The following is a 13,667-nucleotide window of genomic DNA, read 5'->3' as shown; positions in this document are numbered from 1 at the left end:
TTTGTTCTAACCTGTGTTATAAGAAGGACAGGAGAGAGGAATCTAGTTTGAACCACATGAGAATACAAACAACAGTCACTACATGCTTGTCTCCCCCTGAGCTCTGAGAGATTTTTGATCACTCAAACTCCCTGGGTGTCAGGAAACACGGGCCTAAGTTACTTCTTACACAGAAGTGATGAAGATTTGATTAAAATCCTTAAGAAGCCTTGATTTTTCTCTAAATAGGCAGCATGTTTGGAGTCATTTAAAACCTCAGTGGGATTTTAGCTCTTCTTGGGGATGAATGAAAATAAGTTACATCACTGTTTCCAATCCTTATCAAGAAAAAATTTACTGGAAGTCGAATAATTATTCTACTAGAATGAATTCAGTTTGCTTTTAAAGTAATTTAAGCCTAAGTAAAATTTACCTTCCAATAAGAAATGTTTATTTTTTCCTATCTACCTTTTTATCACAAGGTAGAATTTGACTTATTAATAGCCCACTTTCAATCTATTACTGCTGGGTTCAGTTTTGAATGTCTCTAATTGGGCAGGAGCTCACTGTGTCATTTATAGGTGAAACACCTGTCCTCAGAAGTTCACTTCCTGACACAAGCCATGACAAGCTATTTCCCCTAAAGCAAAAAAAAAAAATTTTTTTAAAGGGGTTTCAATAGAATAATCTTCGCATATTCAGAAATATCCTTGCATGTTTGGAGAAGGTAGACTTACGACCTAAAACGTCACTGTAGGACCCCATTACTCACAACACTCAAAAATACCTGACTATTCTTTCATACCATCTAGGGTTGTACTGCTGGTACCAATAGGAATTAACTGATAATGCATTCTTTTTTTTAACTGATTCTTTTGTAGCAACTCTGTCACATGTTGGATTTTTCTTTTCTTTCCTTTTATCTTGCTTTTTTTTTTTTTTTTCCTTTTGAGAAGTCAGGAGTTCTTTCTTCAAGTAATAAAAGCTCAGCTTCGTAGCAGTGATTGTACTGGCATACCTTGTTTTACTGTGCTTTCGCTTTGTGCCACTCCACAGATATTACACTTCTTGCAAACTGAAGGGTTGTGGTAACCCTGCATTGAGCAAGTCTCGGCACTGTTTTTCCAACAGTATTTGCTGACTTTGTGTCTCTGTGTTACATTTTGGTAGTACTTGCAATATTTCAGACTTTTTTGTTATTATATTTGTTATGGTGATCTGTGATCAGTGATCTTTGACGTTATTACTATGACTCACTGGAGGATCAGATGATGGTTAGCATTTTTTAGCAATGAAGTATTTTTTTAAATTAAAATGTACTTTTTAAAAGACATCATACTATTGCACACTTACTAGACTACAGTATAATTTTAACATAGCCTTTATATGCACTGGGAAACCAAAAACTTCAAGTGACTCTCTTGATCGAGGCATTCGCTTTATTGCGGTGGCCTAGAACCAAATCCGCAGTACCTCCAAGGTTTGCCTGTATAATAGTCACCTCTCCCTCTCCCCCATGTTCTTTCTTTAACTGTTGAAACTTGCTTTGGAGTTTCTGAAGGGCTTTCAGAAGCAGACATGTTTTTTCCTCCCTCACCATTCTTGAAGTGTTGGATAATTGAGAAAAATAGAATTCTGTAAAGGAAGAGAAATGCATACGGGGTGCAGTCGCAGGATGGAGTGGTCCTCCATAGAGTAGATGAGACTTGTATGTAGCATCTGCTAGAGTGCCTGCACCGAGGAGGTTCTGAGGGAAACGTTAGCCCCTTTCCTCTCTCCCAGTAGATCATGGATTAGTATACCTAGAATCTAGCTAACTGTGGTATCGTGGCACAAAAAAATTCGCCTCATGGTAATCTTTAAAAATCTAGAATAAAGGCAGAATTACATGGAATATAAGGGATATTGATAACAGTGTTTTCATATATGATTCTGGATGCAATTCGTTGTTTTTCTAGTAAGCACTGACCCATATCCTTCATAGTAAGAAATGTTGATTCAGATTTTGGCAGTAGCATTTTCTCGGATTAAACGCATACACAGAATGTGATTCTCTCTAGCTACATACAAACTTGTGGGTTTGTTTTTTTTTCTTTCAGTTTTTGGCTTCTTATAGAGAAGATGAAATAGGTATCATTTTCCTCCTTATCCTACAAATTTTCTAATTACAGAATCCATTTTCTTAAATGTAACAAACATGTTGGAGAATTTCAAATTACTTAACCTTCAAAACTTATCTTGGAATTGTAGCAGCTGCTTTTAAAGACTGACCGGTTGCTCCAAGCCTTGGATGTGACTCTAGCTTCTCAGGCTGGTTGTACGGTGACCCCCGGCTGGCCCCCTCTTCTTAGGTCAGGCATTGGGTCTTACAATACTTTGTATCATCTTTCCACCTACTGAGCAGAGGATAGAAATCTATGAGATGTTTATTGAATGAATTCATGTTTTGAGCAGCTATTTCCAGAACGCTGGAGTTTCTTAGTAGCCTTGATCCTTAGCAACCTGATTTTTATCCACAGACTCATCTCGTACCTCTTCCTCTGAGTGCTTCCAGAAACTTCTCCCAACAGCAACCTCTGCTATGGTTGTTTTGAAAACCTAGATGGGGCAGAGAGGGCACAAATTCCTGAATTCTGGATACATCTCAGACCTTGCAGAGTCCCCTTAGCCTCTTTACATGTAATGGACAGAGTTGATGTGTGTAGGAAGATCTAGCCTTAGATGGTGCACAATGAAAACTAGAGAACCATTATAGAATAATTCTGATTCTGCTACAGAGACTGAATACCAGCTTCAGTTGGTCATGAGATTTTCTGTTATGAACCGTCTTACACTTCCTTAGGAATGTACCAATAGTGTCTAGAAAACAGGTGCTAAATAGCATGGATATTGTTAGGTATCGTTAACCAAGTTATTTGATGTAGTGACTGTTATTATAATCAGGTGTATTTTCTTACAGCTTTAGTGCATATTAACATGCACAAAGATGTTAGGTGAGGAAACTTGTCATTTTTCTCAGTTGTAGTCTTCATCCAAGGAAGTAGAAATTCTCCCCCCCTCCATTCCTTACTCAGTGTCCCTTATTTAAATGGGACCCAGTATAGTGATTTTGTCACCTTTCTGTGCCTCAGAGGCTCGTCTATAAAATGGAGCTAATGCAACATTTACTCCACAGGGTTCTTGTGAAATTAATGATTTAACGTCTGTAACAGCCCTTAGAATGGTGGCTGGCTTATAGTATGTGCTTTACTTGTATAATTACATTAATTGTCCCTATATATGATTGGTGTTTGGTGGCCACCAGTAGAAGAGACCAAGAAAAAGGAATGTTGAAGATTGTTTAGTTTTCCTAATAGCCATTTTGGTTTCTTAGAGCAGTATGTTTTTACCATCTAAATTCTGTGATACAAACTTTAGAGGGACTGATTCCAATTTCACTGTTATAAAAATATCACTGTAATATTTTATTTTCCACATATCCCATGAGACCTGTCATAAAATATAGAATGTTGGTTATAATAATGCCAAATGCTGCTTAAATTGTTTTTCAGTCACCTTTTTCTTATACCTCATATTTTTCTTCTGACACAAGGTAATTTCTTCCCCTCCCCCGCCCCCCCGCCCCCCCACCTTATCAGTATTCTAGAGAAGGGGCTTTTGAAGGGAATCTTAAGTTTTGATACAGGAAGAGAACTTAATTTTGTGCCTTGATTTATGATATCACTTTATCCTGACTTCTCCCTTTCAACGCACAAAATCATCTTGTGTTCTTTGTAATAATCACTGCTAGACAGTTTATTCTGAGAGACCAGTGAAAGATAAAAGGTACGTTTAGCTTAATTTGATTGAGACACATTTGGAAGAAAGCAATTGATTGTTGGCTACAGATAATGAATCATAAGGATTTTCATTATATTAAAGAGGAAGATTTCTGACAGACAGAAATGATGTGCTCAGTTATAGCTGGTGGTTACTGGTAAGAACACTTGGTTATCTAACCATGGAGCAGGTGCCGTCACTGTGTATCCAAATAAAGGAATTAAGTAATTTAATGAAAGAACACTGACTGAGTCAGAGCCTTCCAGAGTTGTCAGCTCCTTGGCAAAAGTGTCTCTGTAACATCCTGAAAGCATGCCTCTTGGATTGATGACGCTCATTTCAGTTGAGCAGCCATCCTTTTTGGTCTGGTAATTGATCTACCTTCTGGATATGGTATCACCTTGGAATATCTGTTTCCTTCCTTTTGCTCTTTACCTCCTACTCACTCTTTTTAGCAGTGTTTTTCAAACGCACAAGAGTAGACAATAATATAGCAAACACTAATGTACTTACCACCTAGCTTTATTAAATAATAATGTTCGGCCACATTTGCTCTAGATCATTCTTTTATTACATAAAACTTTACAGACGTGGATGAGGCCCCTTGTCTCATAAAGAAAAAGAGGTAATCACTACCATGAATTTCATGTTTTTCTTTCTTATGAATGTCTTTTATATTTTTACTACATATTTTTGCATCCATGGACATAAACATTATATAGTATTACTTTCAGATTTGAAACTTTACATTATGATAGTCTCACACAGGTATTTTTGTACTGTTTTGTAACTTTTTTGTTTTGACTAATTTTTAATTATATCTACCTTGTTATACTTGGTTTTATGTATTTGCTTGTCCTGGTTGGATACTCTTCCATTATGAGTATTAACATTTATCCATTCTGTTGATGATCATTTCAGTTATTTCCAATTGTTTGTTACTGTTAACCGTGCTACGGTAGACATTTTTGTCCGTGTCTTCTGCACGTGCCGAGTTGTAGGGTACGTACGTGGAAGTGGAAATGCGGATTTAATTTCCAAAGTGGTGGTGCTTCCCGTCGGTTATAAATGAGCGTTTTCTTTCCTCCACATCCTCCACTAACCCTTGATATTGTCAGACCTTAATTTCCTCATTCAGAGCAGGTGAAATCGTGTTGCGTTACATGATTTTAACTTGCATTTTCTTATTACCTGTGAGTTTAGGCATGTTTTATAACTTTACCAGCAATTTCAGTTTTCCCTTCTGTAATTTTCCTGATTCTATAATTTGAGCATATTTTCAAACTAATTTGGTTCTTAGTTGGTAAAGGTGTACAAAATAGACTTGTTGAAACAAATCTTGAGTTTTGACAAGAATCTTTAACGCATTGACTCAGAGAAGTACAATTTTCATACATCTCAGTGACAAAATGAACTTAGGAGGACAAAAAACACTGAGCTAGTAAATATGTCCTAAACCCTGTCATTTTGTTCCTTGGGTGGAAACCATGTCCAGGAAAGTAGATGCTCTGCTTATTACTTAATATCTGGTATTTCGCTATTTACTTGAAGGATAAGGAAGGCACCCATGTCGTTTGCTGACATTATGATTGTGCAACTGTCGTGATCTCGTAGATGGTGTACACAGCTTGATGTTTATGAACGGGGAGAAGATAGGGGTAGAGGGCTGAGAGAGTGAACCACTAATACAAAGGTGGTAGTTGGATATAAAGACAAATGAATAGATGCAATGAATTATGTACCTACCCCTAAAATGGTGAGAATAGATATTATTTGTTGGGAAATTCCTCCTATGATTTCTCGTTCTTAGTATAATAAAATACTTTTCTTTTTTTCCATTAGGGTTATGAATTTTTTGCCTCATCTCTATTTCTGAAATTCAGTGAACAGAAAAATTTTAATGTCTCAGACTAAGTGTCACTTAGAATTCATTCATAAAGATGATTAAGCAAGGGGATCATTGACCTGAGAAACAGGAATATTTTTCCCCAGCATATGGTTCCCTTTTTCTAAATTAGACTCCCTGTTAGCGTGTAAACACCAGTGGCACTCTGAATATTTGTTGTCTATGTTGCTTGATTGAATGTGTGGTTAAACTGATGCTCTGTTTTCATTTGCATTTACTGGGGATGGAGCTATCTAATGACATCCTCCAATAATATATGACTTGTTCACTTAATGTCTTGTGTGTTTCATGTGACCCAAATGTCCTGAGCGCTTCTCCCCCGGCTCTGGGCTGGGAAGGACTTGGGCGCTCTTTTGCTTACACCGAGGTGCGAGCATCCCTTAGCTTCGGGAAGGTATCTGGGTCTGATAGCCCCCCTACTTCTTGTATGTCCCTGTTCAACCTCCAGGATGTGCTATTCCATTATATGACTATTGCCGTATTATTTATCTGTGTCCCAGCCTATGGTGATATTGTTTGGCATATAAATTAATATGAACTCTTAGGGCCTGGGTTTTTTAAGTCTTGACTCCCTGAAACATTGTTTTAAAATGAACTAATTCTTATGTATTTTGGCTACCCACATCATTAGGCTAAACAATCTTATCTGTATTGTCTGCCGTTTTCTTGCTGTCCCCTTTCTGTAGGACTTCTGTAACTCTGCTGTCTCCCTTCTGGAAGACTTTGACAACATAATGGTAACACCCCTGCTGTCTGTCATTCCTTTTACTTTCTTTTTTTTTTTTTTTTTTTCTTTAAGTAAACTTTTATAGCATTATTCTTTGAACATCAGAATGAGAAGCAGGTTATTCCCCTCTAGCTGGTAATTATTATAGTCTTCATTTCACTGTTACTCACTTGGTTTATGTTTGAGACTGTAACACAGAATCATGAATGCATTGACCATGTTCACTTTAACAGAATTTATTTCTGAAAGTTGTCCCCTTTGATTGCCTCATGATTTTCATCATATACGTGTATGGTATCGAAACCAGTGGACGTTCGTGGCCTGGGCTTGGGAACATAGGCCAGTTCGTGTACCTTCATCTCAGTCCCAGTTCTGAACCCATCTGTTCCCGAGCTCTCGCTTCTCTCTGCGATAACTCACCTCATTAGTAGAGGAACGCATGGCATGCTGACTCACAGGCCAATGCAAGATAATGAAAACTGTGGTTATGAAACATGCCCTTCTCATCACATCCCACTCACTGGTTCTTCCTAAATTCTCAACAGAACGCATCATCTCTATTTTCTTTCCGGTATGGAGAAGGTGTTTTTTTTGAGCGTAGGTCTTGTGCATGCATGTCATAAGACTTCATCTCTACTGCTTTGCCTGGGCTAGCGAAGAATGCATGTTTTGCATTAAATTACTTATAGGTTTCTGTATCAGCTAGCCAACCCACAACATAAACCCAAGAAGCATTAGAATAAAAAAGAGCACACATCTCAGATGTGAATGTAAGTCAACTCGTTTCACTGCCAATTTAATGGGTAACATTTTCTATACATTGGTGAAAATATCCTTAATGGCATATACAAGCTTTGAAAATATCTCAGTTATGAAGTACTGTCATATAGGCAATTTCTTTAATAGTTCTTTCAACAAAGGAAAGTTTGGAGACTTTTCTGAAAGCAGTCAATTTTTCTATCAATTTTTCTTGACACTTGTACAGAGAGCAGGCGAGGTTTTTGTTTTTAAAAAAACTTGAATTAAACGATCAAATTTAAAAATATCTTTCAGGTAGCTTATGTTTGCTGTAGGGCATTTATTCAGATGACAATGTAATTTGAACAGAATACAATTTGCATCTACCATTGATTTTACTTTTTAAAAACATAGACACAATATTTTGTTCATCAGGTATTTAAAGTCAAGAGGTTATATGATCTATATATTCATTCAAGTAAATGGAAATGTGTATATATATCTTTGCTGTCCTTTTCACCATTCTTATTTTTCTTTAATATTCTCCAATATCAGGAATTTAATGAATGTGTATGTATACTCAACCAATCAATATGTTATATTCCTCCTTTATGGGCATGTTAACAGAATATATTGTAAAGGTTCATTATTGTATGACGTGTTTATTTCAAGATGAATCAGGTTGTTCCAGCAGTTAATGTTACTGTTAATCGATTGCCAACCAAGTTATATTTGATGGAAAGCTTTATAAAAGAATTAAGCATAACTGGTCAACAGGACCTCTTTTAATTATAGAATTTTCTGTGTATCTATTGTCTGCACTCAACATACACTGGTATAATGTGACGACCAAAACTTGGGGTTCAGGCCACTTGTTGTTTAACCTTGGGCACCATCACCCAGTACCTTCCAAACCAGTCATCACAAGTAAAACCCTTTTTGCTAGTTGACTCGTGAAACATTACCCACTGGTGTTCGTTGGGTGACTTTTATTATTATTCCTAAATCAGCATTTTCAGAAACAGAGTCACAACATCTGGCTGTGGTTTTTCAGGCACAACTTGTCTCTCTACTTGCAATCCTTGAACACTATTGGAAAGTTACTAAATAAGGATTTGAAAAAAACTCATTACTAGTGAATTGAGTGGATAGAAGATCCCTGATTCTGAAATGCTGCTGATTGTAACTGTCTGCTAATTGGAGCTATAACCAATTCTCCTTTAGAAAGAGACCCTCACATTTTCTCAGTTGACTGAGAGAGTGAACTAATGAAGAGAACAAGACCCAGAAGATTGAAAATTATCTTTGAGGATGATTTATCAAAAATTTTTTTAACTTACTGGATGTATTCATTTCAAATTATGCAAGAGGTTTTGAGTCTACATCTCTCTGAGCTCAGATGCTTCTCTTGTCTAATTAAAAATAAAGCAGTAAGAGAGAGAATTGTTCTTATAAAGACCAGCAAGATGAGTCAGTATTGAACAGCACAGCTTTTTTAAAAGTTTTTAGGAAGTGGAAATTTTAGAAAATATAATAGATTTCTGTTTCTTACCCAGAGGCAAGCCTAAAGCAAAATGTATAAAAACAGACGAGAGAGACCACATGTAGGAATTTACCCTGGGTAGCAATGCAGAGATGGGTTCATGTAGCTATCAGAATTTCCCAGTTAACTGTGGCTCACTCTCTTAGCACGTGTACGTTGGGTACCTGAGCCAGGGGAGCTGGAGCCGGAGCACAATGTGGCCCCTGGCTAGACACAGATATTCCCTCAGAAACCAGCCTCCTTTACAACCACAAAAGTGTGAACTTAATGTTGCCTCTGATTGTTGCAGTTAAGCAGAATAAATCAAGAGGGGCAATTGAGCTACTCTCCAGGTATTAATGAAGGCAGAAAGAAGAAATCATTAGAATGACAGGTGCTAAAAATTAAATTAAAAAGTGAGTTTTCAAAACGAAAGATGGTACTTAAAAATATGGGGCAATTGGAAAGCACTTGGTAAACTAATTTATCCTGAAATATAAATCTCAGTTTACCTCTGGAACTCTTGTTTCACAGATAAACTAAGTTAAATCTTAGATCTTAGGTTTCCTCAATAGATATTTATAGAGCACTTACTATATGCCAGACACAGTGCTAGGAACTGATTTAAAAAAAAAAAGTCAAATAAAACTTAGATAGTTTTCAGAAAATAACAGATAAGTAGGTTATGTACGACGCAGGTGACCGTAAGTCACAATTTGCCAGGCATGGTCTCACTTTGCCCCCATTCTCCTGGCCTGTCCCAGTTCAGATGATACCTTATATAGTCCCTTCCTGAATGCAGCAAAACCATCCCTACTAACATTTTAAGACTCTTCCTATATTTAGTTTTCTTACCTATTCCCGCATTATGGTCCTCGTTTAGCATCTGTAAAATCTTTCAAGTTACTAAAGAACTTCTTGGTCATTCATTCCTTACTCAACAGATTGAACTATTTCTACAAATTGAAATAATTTGTTCCTGTCATTATTCTGGGAAAACCAGAGAGCAGGAGGAGGTCATTTCCGTTTGGGAGAAGAGATGGGTATTTTTCATTGAGGGCAAATATGACGATAAAAGCCCTTGGCGAGCGCTGCTGGCCAACGTGAGGTGTTTGTGATTTCCTCAGGGAGGGTATTGAATGTTAGAACCCTTACCTACTGTACTTAAGTAGCGAGTTGGGTGGGTGGGGGGAAATGGCGATGGGAGGGAATATAGTCTATTTACAAATAAATAGTTTACCTTTAGACTAAAAAGGGTTCACTGAAGAGTACATGAATTTTAGAGTGTAAAACTGATTTGAAATTTTTCACCCCTCTCTTCTTGCTTTTTTTTCAAAGTTATAGTGTTTTTCCTTGAATGTTAATTTTGTGATTTTTAAAAATGTAGATGTTTTTAAATTCGTATTTCTTAAATTTCCAAAATCTCCACTGTTCTTTGTCAATAAAAGAGTGTTGCCCAGTAACTCAGATCCACCACTACATATAAGTCATAGTTTGTTTCCTAAGGTTCTTCAACAAGCAAAGGAAGAGTAAAGAGTTAAAAAACATCTGTTTTATGTATCCGCATGCCTCTGTCACAGGCACATCGCATCTTGTTTCCCTCCAAGGCAAAAAAGGGCCTGGGTGTTTTAGACTACTTAGGGATCTCAAGATTCTAACTCACAGAAATAATTCATTTTTCTTTTCTTCTGTAAAAATGATAATAGACGTATATTTATCCCCACCAAGAGGCACAGCAGTATATGTTTCAGGGACCTTGGACAATGCTGTTGGGGAGCACCAAGTCGAGGAGCGGCATGTAAAGATCTGGTTGATTTAATGACTCCCTGGCTTAGTGTTTGGAGGATCAAGGGCCATTTGGATACTTCGGGGCAATACTTGTAGGCTCCAGATAGCCACACTCCCGTGGCATGAGCTCTCCTAGAGGGAGTTTGGGCTATCTTTCTTAGACTTAAGCAAATAGGGATATAATTGCACTTAGATTAATCAGCTAAAGGCTCAGAGTATCTTCATGGTACCCTACGCTGGAAAGTTAGATTCTTGTTGAAGCCGTTACATGTAGATACCATGGTAGATGCTCCCAGAAATTTGTGTTTGGTCCACGTATGGGTGGAGAGCCGCCTTCGGAGAGGCCGAAGTTTCTTAACTGCCCTCGAGTGATTTCATGTGGGGATCAGAGAAAAGGCTTCACCGTCCGATGTATACGTTTCATTTCAAAATCTCATTAACGAGTCTTAATAAAGAGTCTCCTTTTGGTTTCTTACTGGGGTGAGGTTACAAGGCTCTGTGTCCCTTAAGAATAAGCACCAAATGAAGTTTTAAATATTTTCATCCTTGATATCACATATGGAGGCATCTCATCATAATGGAAGAAACCCTAGGCTTTGGAGGCAGACTTACCTGAGCGCTCATGGCTTAGCCAGGTCTAGCTGGGTGAGTTCGCTAAGCTACCTAGGCTCTTTGAGCCTGGCTTTTCCTACCTGAAGAAAATGGGGATGATGTCCCCTCCCTGCAGAGTTCCTGTGAGAGAATGGGAATAAGAACAAGAAGCCCAGTCCCTGGCACATAGTAGATGCTTAATAATGGTTGGTGTTCTCCCTCTTAAGCTAAATGTTTATACCTTTCTCCCTGCCAGAAATAGCTGCACTACTTTCCCAGAACATTAAAATTGGTTTTTAATATAACTGTATTTTAGCACTTAAAAAAAACGAGGACATCTGTGATATAAAACAGTGGTGAAATATCCTAGAATAAACCCCATTTCTTCGTTATTAGTAAGTCCTGAAAAAACCAAGGGGCGGTCGGAAGCTTGGCCTCCTTCTGTGATTAATACCGCAAGCTTCCATGAAATAGGTTCTGCCGCCAAAATGTAAAATACATCCAGCTGCTCTTAGGAATATATTTATTTTTCCTCAGGCCAAAACGTGTATTAAATTAAGACTGGTGAACAGATGTTAATTGGTTTTATTTTACATTGTAGTTGGTTAGAACTGTATTTGATATTAACTTATTATACATTTTAATTGATTATTAGAGTCATAAGAGATCCCAAATTCATCCCTTGCATACATGGCTAAATAGGCAATTTTTAGGTCCCTCTGAAGAAACATCATTAAAAAGTCATGAAGGTAGTATATGCCATCTGCGTGTACCACGTGTTCTCTTACTTTATGGGCACAGGATGAGGCAACTCTGGTTTCAGATTTCACACTTAGAGACTCATGCCTTTTACTCTAGAGGGACATCTGTACCCTGGAGTGTACAGGAAAGCTGACTCAGAGCCTCTCTGATGAGCAGACCGTTGATTATTTTGGCTTGTGTTTATGTATGTATGATCATTGGGGACATCTGTAGTCATCTTTGGAAGAAATAATAAGTGCAGCAATCTCTACTGTTAATAGGAAATTGATGAGAAATAGTATTCAATGCAGGTTGGAATCTGCAAGTGTTGTTCTCACATAGGGCGCGGTGTCAGGGGTTTTGGGGGTAATTAACCAGGAGCTCGGATCATGCCCTTGCTGTTATGATCAAGAGCCGCCTCGGCTTTGTCTTCCAGGGCCAGCCGGGGGACCAGGCTGCTCTCTTTGCTGCTCAAGCACGGCCCTCCCCTCAGCTCCCCCAGTATCCAGGTCTGCAGCAAGCACAGGTACCCATGTTTGCTTTGTAGGTGCTGCTGGGATTTTTAATGCTCTTTATTTGAAGGGGGGAACTAGGTAAGTAGGGTATCAATTCCCTCATGGGGTATAGAACTTAGTCACTTCTGCTTATAGATTATAATTGACATTTCAAAAACAAAGCTTTACCAGTGATTATTAAACAAGTCTCAGGATTGATTAAAGGGCATGAAACATTTTAGGAAATTCTTGAATCAGAAATATCAGTTCATACCTTTCTATTAATGATGATGGTAGATATTGAAATGAGGAACAGTCCCAGCCAGGGTACTTATGTTATAATGTATAATGATGTAATTCATGATTGAATTTATGATATTCAAAGATAGCTTCGAAGAGGAATCATGGTAGAATAAGAAGATAATTGGCCTTGGCATCAGACCTTGACAAAACTCCTGACAACCTACAAGCTGTGTAACATTGTGCGAGTTACTCTGAGTCTTGGTTTCCTTCTCTGTAAAATAGAGAGGAACATTGTGGGGATTTAAGACAACCTATGGAACTAGCAAAGCACCAGATAGATACACAGTAGTTATTCAGCAAATGATAGATTTGCCTTAATATGATGCAAATCTTGTGCTATTTTTTCTAATAGTTTTGTCATTTCTGCTTCCATAACTTTGTACTCTATCCCTCTCAGGGAGGGATAATCAGGAGGCCAGGGATGTTGGCAGGGCCTCTAGTTAGGCCAGCGGTTCATACTGTGTCCACAGCTGAAAGGAAGGCCAAGGTTGGCCTTCACAGGCACCGAGCCACACAGCCTGTATCCCTGCACGCTGCCTGCAGGAAGGTCATCGTCCCTCACTCTGTCTTCCAAGTCAGAGCCATTCAACTACCTTAAAATGTGGTACTTTGAGGACCTGAAGAGCAGTCCTCTTCTATTTTAATCAGCACTCTGTTCTGTAAATTGTAGATAGTGACGCAGCAGAACCTGAAGCTTTTCATTTACATTGGGTGTCAAGATTTGGAGAATCAGCCACTCATATATTAACGATTATTGGTAGAGTGCTGAAACAGGCTGCAGTCCAACCAGAACTAGAGATTATTGAATAGTCACCAATGACACCCTTATTCTCTGGTTAAGGTAATTGATTGTTTTTGTTGTTGTTGTTCTTGTTAACTGGTTGGTTACTACAGACAAATTCATTAGATCCAAGGAAATGTAGTTACATATAAGGAAAGTGTACTCCATGATTTTAATTTACATTGAGCATGAGTAACTCTTCTGGTTAATTTTGGAAACAACATTAATGATGCTTGGGATCTGTTGAACATTGATGCCATCTGTGCACTAAAGGTAGA

General features: G+C 38.0%; 1 protein-coding gene across 1 annotated transcript in view; it reads left to right on the top strand.

Moving 5' to 3' along the window:
- MED12L (mediator complex subunit 12L) overlaps positions 1 to 13,667 on the top strand; it is a 327,546-nt gene that overhangs the window by 291,690 nt on the left and 22,189 nt on the right. The window contains exon 40 of the mRNA XM_019934361.3: positions 12,248 to 12,337. Coding sequence (XP_019789920.2) covers positions 12,248 to 12,337 — 90 coding nt within the window. The remainder of the gene's footprint in view (positions 1 to 12,247; positions 12,338 to 13,667) is intronic.

This window comes from Tursiops truncatus, chromosome 4, assembly GCF_011762595.2.
Source record: "Tursiops truncatus isolate mTurTru1 chromosome 4, mTurTru1.mat.Y, whole genome shotgun sequence".
NCBI lineage: Eukaryota > Metazoa > Chordata > Mammalia > Artiodactyla > Delphinidae > Tursiops > Tursiops truncatus.
Note: the sequence above shows the minus strand (reverse complement) of the source record. Positions and strands in the feature narration are given on the sequence as shown.